Genomic DNA, 13922 nt, shown 5'->3' on the forward strand with positions numbered 1-13922 from the left:
ACAAGATTTTATCTTAATTTTCTGAGATACCGCGGGCAAATTGTTTACGAGACAATAACTTCAAAATAAAAAAAAAAAAATCTTATGCGTATGCGTTTATAATGAAATCGCGTAAATGTATTCAGTGTACATAGGTTTGATTTCACCATTACTCTTGAACTTCTTGCCAAAAAAGTGCATGAATATGATAATTAATACTGTATAAAGTGATTATCAACCTGTCTTGTTTTACATCAGTATAAGGTTGTACTTCGGGTTGGGACCAAAGTGGTCCATCTTTGGAAACTCATGAAACTCAGATGCCCGCCAAGGCACTTTGACTTCTTGATTTCGTTTATCAAATATTCATTCCTTCCCCGTTTTCTGGGTTTAATGAACTAATAATTTATTATGATTTTATTATTCCTTGTTTTGTAGGAATATTATGTTAGAATTATTTGCCTCCGTGAATACAAGATGTCTGATCTTTGAGAGGTCTCCCGGGTAGTCGTGAAGTGTTTACTATTTATGACAACCTTAATATTACACAGTCTATTCCCTGCGAAATAAACAAGCGTTTACTATCAATGTCAACATATCTGTAATATGAACAAATCAAATTAAAGACACTAAAGTACTGTAAGTAAATTGAGGTTTTGAAATATTTTTACAAGATGCTTGCAGTAGAAATATTTGTCTATATTCTCCCATAAGCTAAGTTTTGTACAATATCGATGAATACAATACAATAATTTCTATATTCCTAAAAATCTTTAAATGTAATCAAATACCCCTTACTGACTGAAGGATTTCTTTTTAATTCACTCTTATGTACTATTAGGCAAGTTAAACAGTATAAATCATTTCATTTCTTTTTAATTTAAATACGGAGAAAAAAATGATTTAATATATAATTCTCTTTAAAAATCTTTTTTATTTCAGAAATCACGAAATGATTCTATTTTCTAACGGCTTGAATCGTTGGCTCTGAAAAGGAGCACCGTGGTATTTAGCGGCAAATAACGACGGCGATTGGTTATTGAACACTTTATAGCGGGCCAGCGAAGGTCGAGCTCAAACACCACACTGATAGTGTTTCATTTTTGGTGGATACACTTTTTTCATTCATGTCTGAATGATGTAGACTTTCATTAGATTTTGTTCGGCGTTTACTCGTTCTCCAATTTCTTGTTTTTGATTTAAAAACTCGTACAGAATTAACATATTCTTTGAAGTTTTCCTTCTATCGATGGATATTTAACGAGATTCCGAGGGACGAAAAAGCAATATATACTTTAATCTTTATTCATCCTGGATTTAAAAAGTAAGTCGCATGTTATTTTTTTTGACAGAGCAGAAAAAAATAACAATTATCTTTTGTATCAAAATTTAATTTTTGAAATCTTTTTATAGTTTATGTAATTTCACTTATAAAAGGATATTTGTTATAGATTTTTTTCTTAGATTAACAATGAATAAGAAATGTTCTTGTTTCATATTTAGCCAAAGAAACCCAGTAGTGTTTACTTGCTCTAATGTTATCCCCCATGCCATATCGGCGTCCATTATCTTGAACTTATCTGATCGTACGGGCACCTGGGAACTCCCGGGGCCATTAACTAAAAATATCAAAAGGTGCATCTCCATTTTTCTCTCTTCAGAATCCCTGCAATGACTAACTTCTCCGTGGACAAAGTTCTAGTTGAGGACAGTGAGCGCGAAGGCGCCATGAACAACCAGACAGTTCTACAGAGCATGTTTCTGGATTCCTTTAGTATTTCCGGATCTAATGAGACCCCGCTGGCTTATTACCAGCCCTACATACTCGTACCGTTTCCAAAAGACTTGGCTTTCCCTGTTTATGGTATTTTGGTCCCAATCATAACCATTCTAACGTTGGTTTCTAATGTGCTCGTCATCTGCGTTTTTCTGAAGAAGAAGATGCGTTCGGTGACCACGCTGTTCTTGGCCGGTTTGGCGTGCTCGGATACGCTTTCTGTTATTTTATGGTGTGTGGGACATCTTTATTTTTACGGAATTAAAAGTGACTACACGATCCCGGTGCAGTATCCTCTGTGCGTTTTTCACGACTATGCTTTGTATTTGGCTGTGATGTTCCATGCGACTTCTGTGTGGCTCACAACGACGCTTGGCCTTCAGCGTTGTATCATTGTCGTTAAACCGTTCTGGGGACCCAGACTATGGACAATGAAGAAGTCCGCATTCATGACTGTCTTAGCTTATCTTTTGTCCCTGTTTTTCGTTCCTTTGTTTTTCATGAACAATTACACGGAGATTGAAATCACTGAAAACAATACTACTTCTTTGGTTTGTGGTGTTAAATTGGATCCCTTCTTCTATGAAAGACTCTACGAATATTCCATCATTAACTACTCCTTTCGGGGTATATTTGTGCAGTTCCTACCCTGTACTTTGATGCTGATCACCACTTTTGTCCTTGCTTACAAACTGAAGCATGGTAAGATCCTTCAGCGCTGTATCTCCTCGGCAGCCGAGGGACCAAAACGAGACTTCCAACACCGGCAGCGCACCACCTTAATGGTGGTCATCATCATGGTCATATTCCTCGTGGTGGAGATCCCGAATGGAGTCGTGTTCGGAATCAAGGTGTACGAGGATCTGACGAATCATTTAATCATTGACAATGAAACAGACTATTCCATAGCCATCTTACAGAACTTTCTTCTTTTGTTGAGTTATCACTGTAACTTTTGGATTTATGTTGCTTTAAGTGCAAGATTTAGAGAAACCTTGAAAGCCTTAATTTGTCGATTTAAGGTGAAATATACATTTGAGAGAATGATGACAGTGAGTAGTTTTTCTCCCGCCAATTCGTTAAAGCGGAAGAGAGGGATCAGATATGGCGCTAACGGATGTGAAATCAGGTGCGACTTTGAGTCAAAGACGTATTTCTCGAACTTGAATGGCAGTAGCGAATAAATATCAATGGACGGCAAATAAGCTTTTAAATTTCAATACAAAGTTGAGTTATTAAAAAATTGTATTTTTAATTTTATTGGGAAAAAAGACACGACAGGCATTTTTAACACAGTTGCGTATACAATTTTATGGTACATGAACGTATAAGTTCTTTTGAAAAGTTTACATGGTAAACTTATTTCATTCATTTAGTGATATTATACATTTAAGTCACGTTGTACTTATTTCATTCATAATATATTAGAAGGGAATCTCAAAATATGAATAAAAAGGTTACACTTTTGACCTTGTTTATGTCTTTAACACTTTCAGCGCTTGCATCCTTCAAAAAGTGACCTGTTAATTAATATACAGTAAATATTGACAGATTTTGCTATATACACTATTCAATCACCTGCCAATGTATGTAATCTCTAAAGATTCGATGACTGCCATGTGCGAAAAAACAACCTGTTATTTCAAGTAGGTCGATATGGTCAAAAAGGCACTAAAAAGTTTTATATCCAGTGCTTCAATCTGTTTTCAACGTAAAAAGAGTTTGAAGAGTATATATTTGTATTTGCGAATAGACATTTTGTTTTACATCATAAATAGTAGTCAAAAGATCAATTTTTCTCATTATTTTTGATTTAAAAAAAAATCATGGATTTATAAAATGTATGTATGTCTTTTGTTTAATACTTTTGACTGTTTACGAATGCTAAGAACTTTTTTTTTAGGAAGAATACGCTTCTTTTGATGAATTTGATTCTTTCGTTCGTTTGATTGGTTCGACAAATATTCAGTTATAAATTTTATGCATTTTGTATAAAATTGTTTGGCTTTATAAAGTTTAGGAACATAAGTCCAGTCGCTCAGTTTATACGAACTTTATTCAAATCGCTGCAAGGTGAATATTTGCTATTAAATTGATAAAAAGATTGTGGAAATAAACACAGAAGGATGGGAGACCAGATTCCCTGCTTCTAATTGAGAGAATTGTAAACGAATCACATCTAATATACGATGTAAAAATAAACGAGCCGACCTTTAGTATCAATAAGCTCAGCCGTTTACTCTTAGACTAGCGAAAAGAAATTCTAAGGCAACAATCCTGTAAATTAATTAAGCTAATTGAAAGTGCATTTAACAGGTTTGGCATTTTCTTAGAGGGCAACAATGAACAAAGTTGATATAGGAATGAAAGCTCTGAAATCTTATTCGAATGAGGCGATGTTAATGGAATAATTCATTTGAAGGTTTTAGTGAAAGAATATTTCCTGTGTCGTAATCAAGCTAGAAAAAAGGAACAAATCCAGAAAAGTTCCTGGTTTCAAGAAAGAAGTTCTGCAAAGTCTGTATCAGATGCATATTAATGGGATACACCAGTCCTCGGTCGTAACACTAGAGGAATAAAACGGCGGGGGTGAGTCTGCATTCTGTAACACTCCAGGCATCTTCCCAGGAAAATCGGAAACAAGAGAAATATCAAAACACTTCCCCTCTTCACTGTTTATGAATTTGTCAAATTGCCGAAGGGGGAGAATGAAGGGAGGAAATACTTGATAAATGAGCTTGATAAGCCAACTCGTTTTACATCCCTCATTATCCAAAAATCTATACGATCCGCACCTTTGCTAGATCAACCATTAAATTATAGTTATACCACCTCAGCGAGTAAACAACTAAAAAATAAGATTGTTTTAGAACAGGTGCGTGAGTTGTTATATTACGGTATGTTGGCAGTCCTTTAATATGTGTGTGTGTATTAAGGAGATCTGATAACGTCAAACTATCCAGAGAGGTGTCAGTAGGGATTGATCCAGCAATGTAGCATGACCCCACTCCGCGAACCATTAACAAGGCACGAACAATGATTCGCCTCAGAAAACCCGCACCACCGACATCAGAAAATCAAAGCCCATTCTGATTAATGATTCGCTCTCGTGTTTTATACATAGTTTGTTTGTCCAATAAGCCACAAACTTCACTAACTTTATTCTGTCTGCTTCTTATAGTTCAGCGTTAAAAAGAACTTTTTTAATAGCAGTAACAGTAAAGTTTAGAAAAGAAATATTATGTCCCCGACATTTTACTACAGAACAAATACGTGATTATTATTTAAAACATAATAGTTTAATGAGCTGAGAGAAAACCGAAAATTATAAACGGGCTTTCTTGAAAGCCCTTTGAATCTAAATAACCAAATTCAAACCTGTGTACAAACATGTACATGTATATTATAATACCGGTATGAATTTAGTGTTACGAACTACTCCAGAGTCGCGGAGTAATTTGAGGAGTTGATCCTTATATCGCGGGCCACTGTAGGACGTAGAGATTGGTCCTTCGGTTTAGACCTATAAACCGAAGTCTCGTGTCGCAGTAGGTGCTGGCACGAAAAAGATCCCTTCCTGCTCAATGGCTCATAAGTGTCGCCCGCGTGGCGCTGTCGTTAGAGCGTCTGCTCTAGAGTCGCGAAGCCTTACGTCGCGGGTTCGAATCCCACTATGGAGCCCGGTCCTTCGGATGAGACCTATAAGCAGAGGTACCGTGTCGCAGTAGTGTTGGCACGAAAAAGATCCCCCCTGTTCAATGGTCCTAAGTACCGTGTATCGGACAATATTGTCTGAGAAAATTCATACTCAAAAAATTAAGTTAAAAACTGTGCATAAGGCGACCATACGTAACTTTCGTTAAGCAAGCAGACTATATGTATTTGATTGACAACTTGAGTTTGCCATTTTTACACAGATTAAGGATGGGGTTTTGTCATCATTCTATCGAAAACAGTTGATGTCTGTCAAGAAAATTTTCCTTAAACCTTTGATTGGAATTGGTTCAAACTTAATGTATCGCTGCCAATGTCCTACAAGTAAAGATCTTTCGAAGATCAAGTTCATTGCGTAACTGATAAAAGGTTATGAAATGATGTTTGGTTAATAACCTTTGACTGTTTATTAGAATGGTTTTTCAAACTTTAAGTTTTACAATTGTCGATGACCGAAAAGGACATCTCACGATACTGAATCAAATACGTAGTTTATGCAATCTGATGAAAATCAGATCCTTTGATCCGCTCACATAGATCGCTACACAAGGATCTGACTTTGTATGGCGATCTATGTGAGTTTATGAAAAAAAAAAAATAATTTGACCATAATTGACCATAACCGTGAATTATTTCCAGTTTGATTTTGTTATTGATAATTGGCGGGTCATGAATTTGACTCAAAACCAAATTGAAGTTCATATAGCCGTAATAGTCAAGGTCGATTTGAGAACAATCAAATTTTCTGTTTTTATGAAAAGTAGGAAAAGCTTTAAGCCAAAAAAAGTCGTCAATAATCGCCGGTCTTGTACAGACAAAGAAATGACAGCATAACTCTGCATTATCTCATTCGAAAGCTGTTACCAAATTTAAGACTTGAAAAGGAGGTCAAACTTCAAAGTCATGAGGACAAAAACCAGAAATGACTAGTTTTTATACGACTTGATGTCATATTATAGTTTTTATATTTACTACCACCTATAGTAAATTCAAAAATTGCAATATGACATTGGCGAAAAGGACCGAGTGATGTTACGATTGGTTGAATGAAATATCCGGTGTAGCCATTTTCTCTTATTCATAAGTCATATACTATATTAATGATCTTCTCTCATTTATGATTGATTAATTGATTTTATGCTGTTTAACGTCCCTCTCGAGAATTTTTCACTCATATGGAGACGGCACCTCTTGCCGGTGGAGAGCTGCAAAATCTTGTCCTATACTCGGCACTCAGGGCCATTGAGCTGGGAGGGATCTTTATCGTGCCAGCACCTACTGCGACACGGGAACTCGGTTTATACGGTCTCATCCGAGGGACCGGTCTCCACATCACACAGTGGGATTCGAACCCGCGACGTAAGGATCAACTCCTTACTTTGCGACTCTAGAGCAGATGCTTTAACCACTGCACCACGCAGGCGACTTCTCTCATTTGAAAGTATAATAAAAAGTTCAAGGTTTTGTGTCAGACTGACAGAGGAGTAGCTAGACGGAGTGACAGACATTTTGGGGGGATTCGTTGTCCTCATGTTTTCGGGAAAACGGGGACTACCATTCCCTACTTCGACACTTATGATTTAATGATAATGAACTTTGAATTTGATGATTTTCCAGATAATCAGATTGAAACATATTTTCACTTTCTTTCGAAAAATACATCGACCTTGCTGTGTATGCCAAAGATTGTTTGAATAAAGTGCACGTGTGCCATTGCACCAAAACTTTTAATTTATGTAAATTGAGAGGGGCTTTTTATCTCATAAAAGAAGGCGTTTGTCTTTTTCAAAAAACATTATACATAAATTGTGTTCGAGGGAAACAGGAGTTTTATCCGCCCCAAGAATCTTACATCAGCTAAATCCTTATTTATATTCATCACATATGAGGTCAACATGGTGAAATAAGGACCTGATACCTGGCGACAAAGTCTCGGGTCCTTTTTCACCACGTTGGCCCCAAAATGTTTAATTGTATAATATAGTCTCATAGGTTGACTGGAAATGTTTTGTTTGTTTTTTTTAAGCATAGATGAAGATAGGAAACAATTTTAAAGGGTAAAACACTTATTTGTGCAGTATCGGCTATTAACAGGTGCTATGCCGAAAATATTGGTAGAGGGTTTATAACGTCATCCATGATGTTTACTACGTATTAATTTTCCACAGATGACAAGAAATTAATCTTGACCCCACATAATCCCCTATGTTTCGATAGTGTGTCTAATTAATGTCACATATTAAATAATCCAATCAATTACATGTATATTTAATTACACTGTATCTATTAATCAATAAAAGTCAGTTTCAAATCAATGTCGTTTGCAATTAATTTTTTTGAAATTATCATGATCCCACATAATCCTCCCAAGTTTCTATAGTGTGTCTATTTAATGTCACATATCAAAAAATCCAATCAATTACATGTATAGCTATTAATATTTCCATTTCTATTTGTTTTCTCAGTGATGACTTTTTAAAACGTCGGTTTGTTGATTTCTTGATAATTCTACCGGAATGTAAATTTCGCCAAGCGAAAGGTCAGATGCTAAAAAGGCCCAATATGGATTTAGAGCTCGTGCGTATGTCTTTGTTTCTGGCGTTAGTGAGCGGGAACTATTGAAATTGACATGGAAAGCCTCGTGTAATTTAAATCTATCAAACAACATTATTTAAATAAGGGATCCCTGTCTAGTTAGTAGAGTATGCCAGGGCATCAACGCTTGTTGGAAACGTGGGGTAATTTATGCATAACTGACAGGGGAAGCTCACTCCTCCATGGCACCTGATCCCACCTCTGATGTTTTTGAGGTCCGTGTTTGCTCTGCTCATGTTTTGTATTGTTTTATGGACTTTTGATCTTGAATACTTTTCGTTATCACCATATGTTTCAATCATATTTAATGTGAACACATGCACCAGTGATAATCCCTGACCCAAAAGAAAAATTCTCAATCCTTTAAATACTACAGAAGGATATGAAACTGATTTGTCCCTGTATAGAAAGGTAGAAAAGAAAGTCAACGACGGCTATATACTAAGAGATATGTGAATATGTTCTGTTGTATTTTAATCTGAATTTTTCAATCTGAAATTTGTTACTTTGTATACGTATGTATTTGATCTGTGTTTAGTTTCCTGTAATTAAGTTCAGTTCATGCTGAATGCCGACATGGTAAATGTCAATAAAGTTTAATTGACTTGAATTAACAATCAAAATTCTGCATGTAATTACGAAAAAAGTTCACTGTAATCGAAGCCTCGAAAGACGTCAGTCAATATAAATATTACAAAACCCATTCCAGAAATAATAAAAATCAAATCTGTTCCGTTTTTTATATATATAAATCCTCACAAATAATTTACATTCTCTGGAAAATTACAAAGCTTACAGAAATCTCCCCGGTATGAAAGAATTCGAGACATCTGCGATGGGCAAATCAAAAATCATCATGTCGGATTTCATCTGAAAAGATGCAAAAAGGTTGGAATGGATCCCAAAATTGACATCCATTCTATATCAACACCTGGAGAGCTCAAGCCGTATCCACGTGTCATTTTCAGGATTTCTTTCTTAACTTTTGAGCAGACAGAAGCTTATGGAAGATTATCTCAGTGAGAAGTGATTAATTAACGTCATTCTTATACCTACATCCTACAGTGTCACAGCATACACAAAGCACTCAAAGGCAGTCAACCGAAAATGGAAAAATGTACAAGCTTTACAACAGATCTGAAATTTTTAAAGTTAAAAAAAGATAAATGAACATAGATTAATACGAAATTGTCAGCTTATTTATTGTCTGCAAAGTACTCGTCTTTAAAACAGCAAATTCGGGTAACGGTGGAATTGTTTCTCGAGGCCCAAAATTTTAAGCCTCTGAATAACAATTAGCACATATATATATCCAAAGAACACTGTGGAAAATAAAAAAAAACCTATTTAAACGCATTAATTAAATATATAAGATGAATTAATTATTAGAGCAGTTAGTGAGAGGATGTGGTCTAATCAAATGACATGCAAATATGTATAGGAGTACTATTTTCAAGCGTTTGTGTGAACGGGGACTGCCGTTATTTTAAAGTCGTATGATACACAAAGTGCGGAGAAATTGGGATATTTATAAAAACTTCAATTTTCCATGCTATTTTATTAAGTTCAGATTAATTTATTACACGGTAAACCATTTTAAAATAAGGTTAAAATTAATTAATTTCATGCTGGGGAATTATATTTCTTCCTCATGTTTTTGTCTTGAATATCAGTGAAGATGTTAAATGAAAAATAAAACCCAACACCCCTCCCTCCTTTCCAATTGACCACTCGATCGTCATTTACACAACAAAATACAATTTCTCCTTGGTACGTATATAAACAATCTAAGGTAAGAATATTTAGGATTTCTAGTTCAGATCATATCGTAAAAATATTCATTTTTAGAACATGGTTAGCCATTGTTATGCAATTTAAAAAAAGGCAATTTTAGGCAGCTTGAAATGAGGAACAACTACTAAGTTATAATTTGAAAAGCAGTCATAACTAAGAAATAAAATTATGACATTGCACAATCTTTAATTGGATTATTTCATTTATATAGACCCCTGGGGTGCATTATCTTTGCTCTGTAAAGCCTTGACTGCAGAAATGAATTAAACTTGATCTGTATTAATTACACATGTCTACAGTAAGTAAATGTCCCACTACGAAATGTCGCGGAGAAAGGAAATGGCCAAAGACAGTCGCTGCCAGAATAAAATTGTACAGAAAATTCTAACAGATAACTGAGAAACTGAGGGTAGATCAGATTAATGCGATTTTAGATCAAAGTTTGGTTTTCACTGAACAGATTAGACATGTTCAATTTAAATCCTTCTGTCATCTTCTTTGTATATTGGATATCTTATCAAGCCACATTAAACAAAGGGACTTGAGATTATACATAGTGACTCAGTCAAGCAGAATACTGCACACTGCGCCACACGAGCACACGTTATAGGCCTTGGAGACACAGTCCCACATAACACCAACATGGACAGAGCGACCAGCAAGATGTCTATCCGGACCACCGTGTCCACCTCTAGTCGTCTGTCACGTGGGACGTACCGCGCGGAAGTGACCCACCTCAAGAACTGTTACGTCCACCACGATGAAGACCTGATTCTAATGTGTAAGAGCTGCATCAAACCTATCTGTCTGGTCTGCTCTAACACCGACCATCACCAGCACGAAATCGAGGCTCTGCCCAAATATATCAGGCATCAGAGGAGCGTGTTACAGTCCAAGTGTCGCGTTATCAGAGAGTCCCAGCTTCCGAAGATCCGAGAGGCCATCTCCTCTATTAACGAGGCCACAACGAGGCGAATCCAGAACATCAAGGATCAAGAACACAAACTTATCATGGCGGTCACCCAGGTAGCACAGAAATTGTTGTCAAAGTGCAGACACATCGCCAAACTACAGAAGACAAGGATACTGGAACTGAAGGCTCATGCCTCTGATCTAAAAGAATTTACAGACTCAGTTGAGAAAAACACCGGGGATTTCACCGACTCTGAACTAGTGAGTATGGTTCAAAAGTACAACGCTTTACTCGGCAAAACCAAGCAGCTGGACTCTCCAGACGAAGCAAGCTTAATGAAGTTCCAGAAAGGTGACTTACAGATGGATAAGCTGGAGTCGATGTTTGGATATATCGACACCAGTGAGTACGACAAGAAAGTGCTCATGAGGTACAGAGTTGAAGAACCGGAAAACAAGTTCCATGTGAAGGAGATCGGAATCTTCACAAACGGCGCGGAGGCCATCACTTCTTTGTACCCGGTATCCCCCACTAACGCCTGGCTCTACAGCGACAATTCCCGCCACAACAAGGAAGTGACGTTTAACGGCGAACTTAAACACATGATGGAGCTAGGAGCATACTCACGCGATTTTTTCATAGGGGATGAAGGTAACCACGTGTATGCATGTACGGACAAAACTGTGAGAACAGCGTCGGCCGAGAAGGTAGATATTCTTTTTAGTACCAAGCCATTACTTCCTTTATCGCTGTGTAAGTCTGGTCCCGGGGAGATTTTACTTTCGTTGGTGGACAATCTATCGAACTCTCGTTCTCGTACCAGTACCCGTGTTGTGCAAAGAATGACACTCTCGGGTCAAGTGAACGCTACATATCAGTATGAACATGATGGAAAAACGCCACTCTTTACAAAGCCGTACCGGATAGCGCTATCTAGTCATAAAGATGTCATCGTGGCCGACCAGACCGGCTCTCATTCTGGCAGACTCTGTGTTCTCGATGTGGATGGACGTGTTCGATTCTTTTACGGGGGGAAAGGCGGGAAAAGAGATTTTAAACCCAGCGGTGTGTGCTGTGACGTAGAGAATAACGTGATTGTGGCGGACAGCGCTAATCATAACATTCACATCCTTAACCAAGATGGCGAGTTTCTGCGTTACCTACTAACAAAGAAAGAGGGACTTGTTTATCCGTTCTCCGTCGCCATGTTTAGGGACGTACTGTGGATCGGAGGGTATTACGGCCTTGTCAAAGTCTTCAAGGTCAAACACATTAAATGATACTTGTTACTGTTAATAGTCTTCTACTTTCAAAAATCAAAATACGTTTGTAAAAGTCTGCAAGGTCAAAATTGTTACTATTAATAGACTGACTAATCAAATCAATATACTTCTGTGAAGGTTAGGATTCTCACAAAATTCTCATACAAGGTTAACAAATCAGCACAATAGCCTATTAACAAAACATCATTCCTCTGTTCCACGTTGCCAATGTTAATCATGTGTTGCATTTATGTTAATAAAAAACAAACAAGTAAATCTCAATTTTTATTTTCAACAAGACAAAACAAAAAGGGCATTGGAGATTCATTCAACAAACAAAATCTGTCAACAAATGGTCTCCGTACATTTGACCTTAAGCTGCACCAAACCATGAAAAGTGGTAATCTGTCTACCATCAGGGCCCAATACTGTACAAGGGTCATATCATACAAACCTACTGGGAAATGTACTACATAACAGTATCTTAAACACGTATAAAATAGCTCCCATATGATACTAATTGAAAGTTAACCTCTGAGATTACACTCCAACATGAAAATTAACGGTTCCATCATATGTACAATCATATTATAATATATACAGTGGTTAAAATACACAACCAGAAGTCTCTGTCGAGACTGAAGCTCTACTGGTTTGTACTTATAGCAAAGGAAGAGAAAAGTACTTAAGCAGTTGGAAATTGAAACTTTTCAACAGCAATAAATAGAATAATGATCCTTGATTAAGTCTCTTTATGTTTTTAGTGCAGTCTACTTGCATGCCACATTTATATTATAATCAGACTAAAATTGTATTTGGAGTAGCATTTTGAAAGAATTTCACAGAAATTTCTATTTTTAGTAACCACGGCAACACCGTTCATCGAAATCAAAAACCGATACACAGAATTATGTACCTTATTGTAGTCTACTTGTGTGCCAAGTTATATTAGAATCAGACTAAAACTGTAGAAGGAGTAGCATTTTGAAAGAATTTCACAGAAATTTCTATTTTTAGTAACCACGGCAACACCGTTCATCGGAATCAAAAACTGAGACACAGAATTGTGTATCTTAGTGTAGTCTACTTGTGTGCCAAGTTATATTGAAATCAGACTAAAAATGTAGAAGGAGTAGCATTTTGAAAGAATTTCACAGAAATTTCTATTTTTAGTAACCACGGAAACACCGTTCATCGAAATCAAAAACCGATACACAGAATTATGTATCTTAGTGTAGTCTACTTGTGTGCCAAGTTATATTGAAATCAGACTAAAACTGTAGAAGGAGTAGCATTTTGAAAGAATTTCACAGAAATTTCTATTTTTAGTAACCACGGAAACACCGTTCATCGAAATCAAAAACCGATACACAGAATTATGTATCTTAGTGTAGTCTACTTGTGTGCCAAGTTATATTGAAATCAGACTAAAACTGTAGGAGGAGTAGCATTTTGAAAGAATTTCACAAATTTCTATTTTTAGTAACCACGGAAACACCGTTCATCGAAATCAAAAACCGATATACAGCATTATGTATCTTAGTGTAGTCTACTTGTGTGCCAAGTTATATTGAAATCAGACTAAAACTGTAGGAGGAGTAGCATTTTGAAAGAATTTCACAGAAATTTCTATTTTTAGTAACCACGGCAACACCGTTCATCGAAATCAAAAACCGATACACAGAATTATGTATCTTAGTGTAGTCTACTTGTGTGCCAAGTTATATTGAAATCAGACCAAAACTGTAGGAGGAGTAGCATTTTGAAAAATTGTTTACAGACAGACAGACAGACGGACAGACAGACAGACAGACAGACAGACGGACGGACGACGGACGCATTACTATCGCATAAGCTCTTCTGGTCTCTGACCAGTAGAGCTAAAAAC

The 13922-nt window shown here is 36.5% G+C and overlaps 2 protein-coding genes across 2 annotated transcripts; both read left to right on the plus strand.

Moving 5' to 3' along the window:
• Positions 1-986: 986 nt before the first annotated feature.
• Positions 987-3205, plus strand: LOC134237516 (uncharacterized). Its single transcript, XM_062719606.1, has 2 exons — positions 987-1303; positions 1641-3205. Exon 2 carries the CDS (start codon positions 1651-1653, stop codon positions 2938-2940), a length of 1290 nt encoding a protein of 429 aa, XP_062575590.1. The 5' UTR covers positions 987-1303; positions 1641-1650; the 3' UTR covers positions 2941-3205.
• A 7296-nt stretch (positions 3206-10501) lies between these two features.
• Positions 10502-12052, plus strand: LOC134237517 (E3 ubiquitin-protein ligase TRIM71-like). Its single transcript, XM_062719607.1, has one exon. The coding sequence runs from the start codon at positions 10502-10504 to the stop codon at positions 12050-12052; it is 1551 nt and encodes a 516-aa protein (XP_062575591.1).
• Positions 12053-13922: the final 1870 nt, after the last annotated feature.

Source organism: Saccostrea cucullata, unplaced genomic scaffold (genome assembly GCF_032062105.1).
Source record: "Saccostrea cucullata isolate Sc308-1 unplaced genomic scaffold, CSIRO_AGI_Scuc_v1 ctg289, whole genome shotgun sequence".
Classification (NCBI taxonomy): Eukaryota; Metazoa; Mollusca; class Bivalvia; order Ostreida; family Ostreidae; genus Saccostrea; species Saccostrea cuccullata.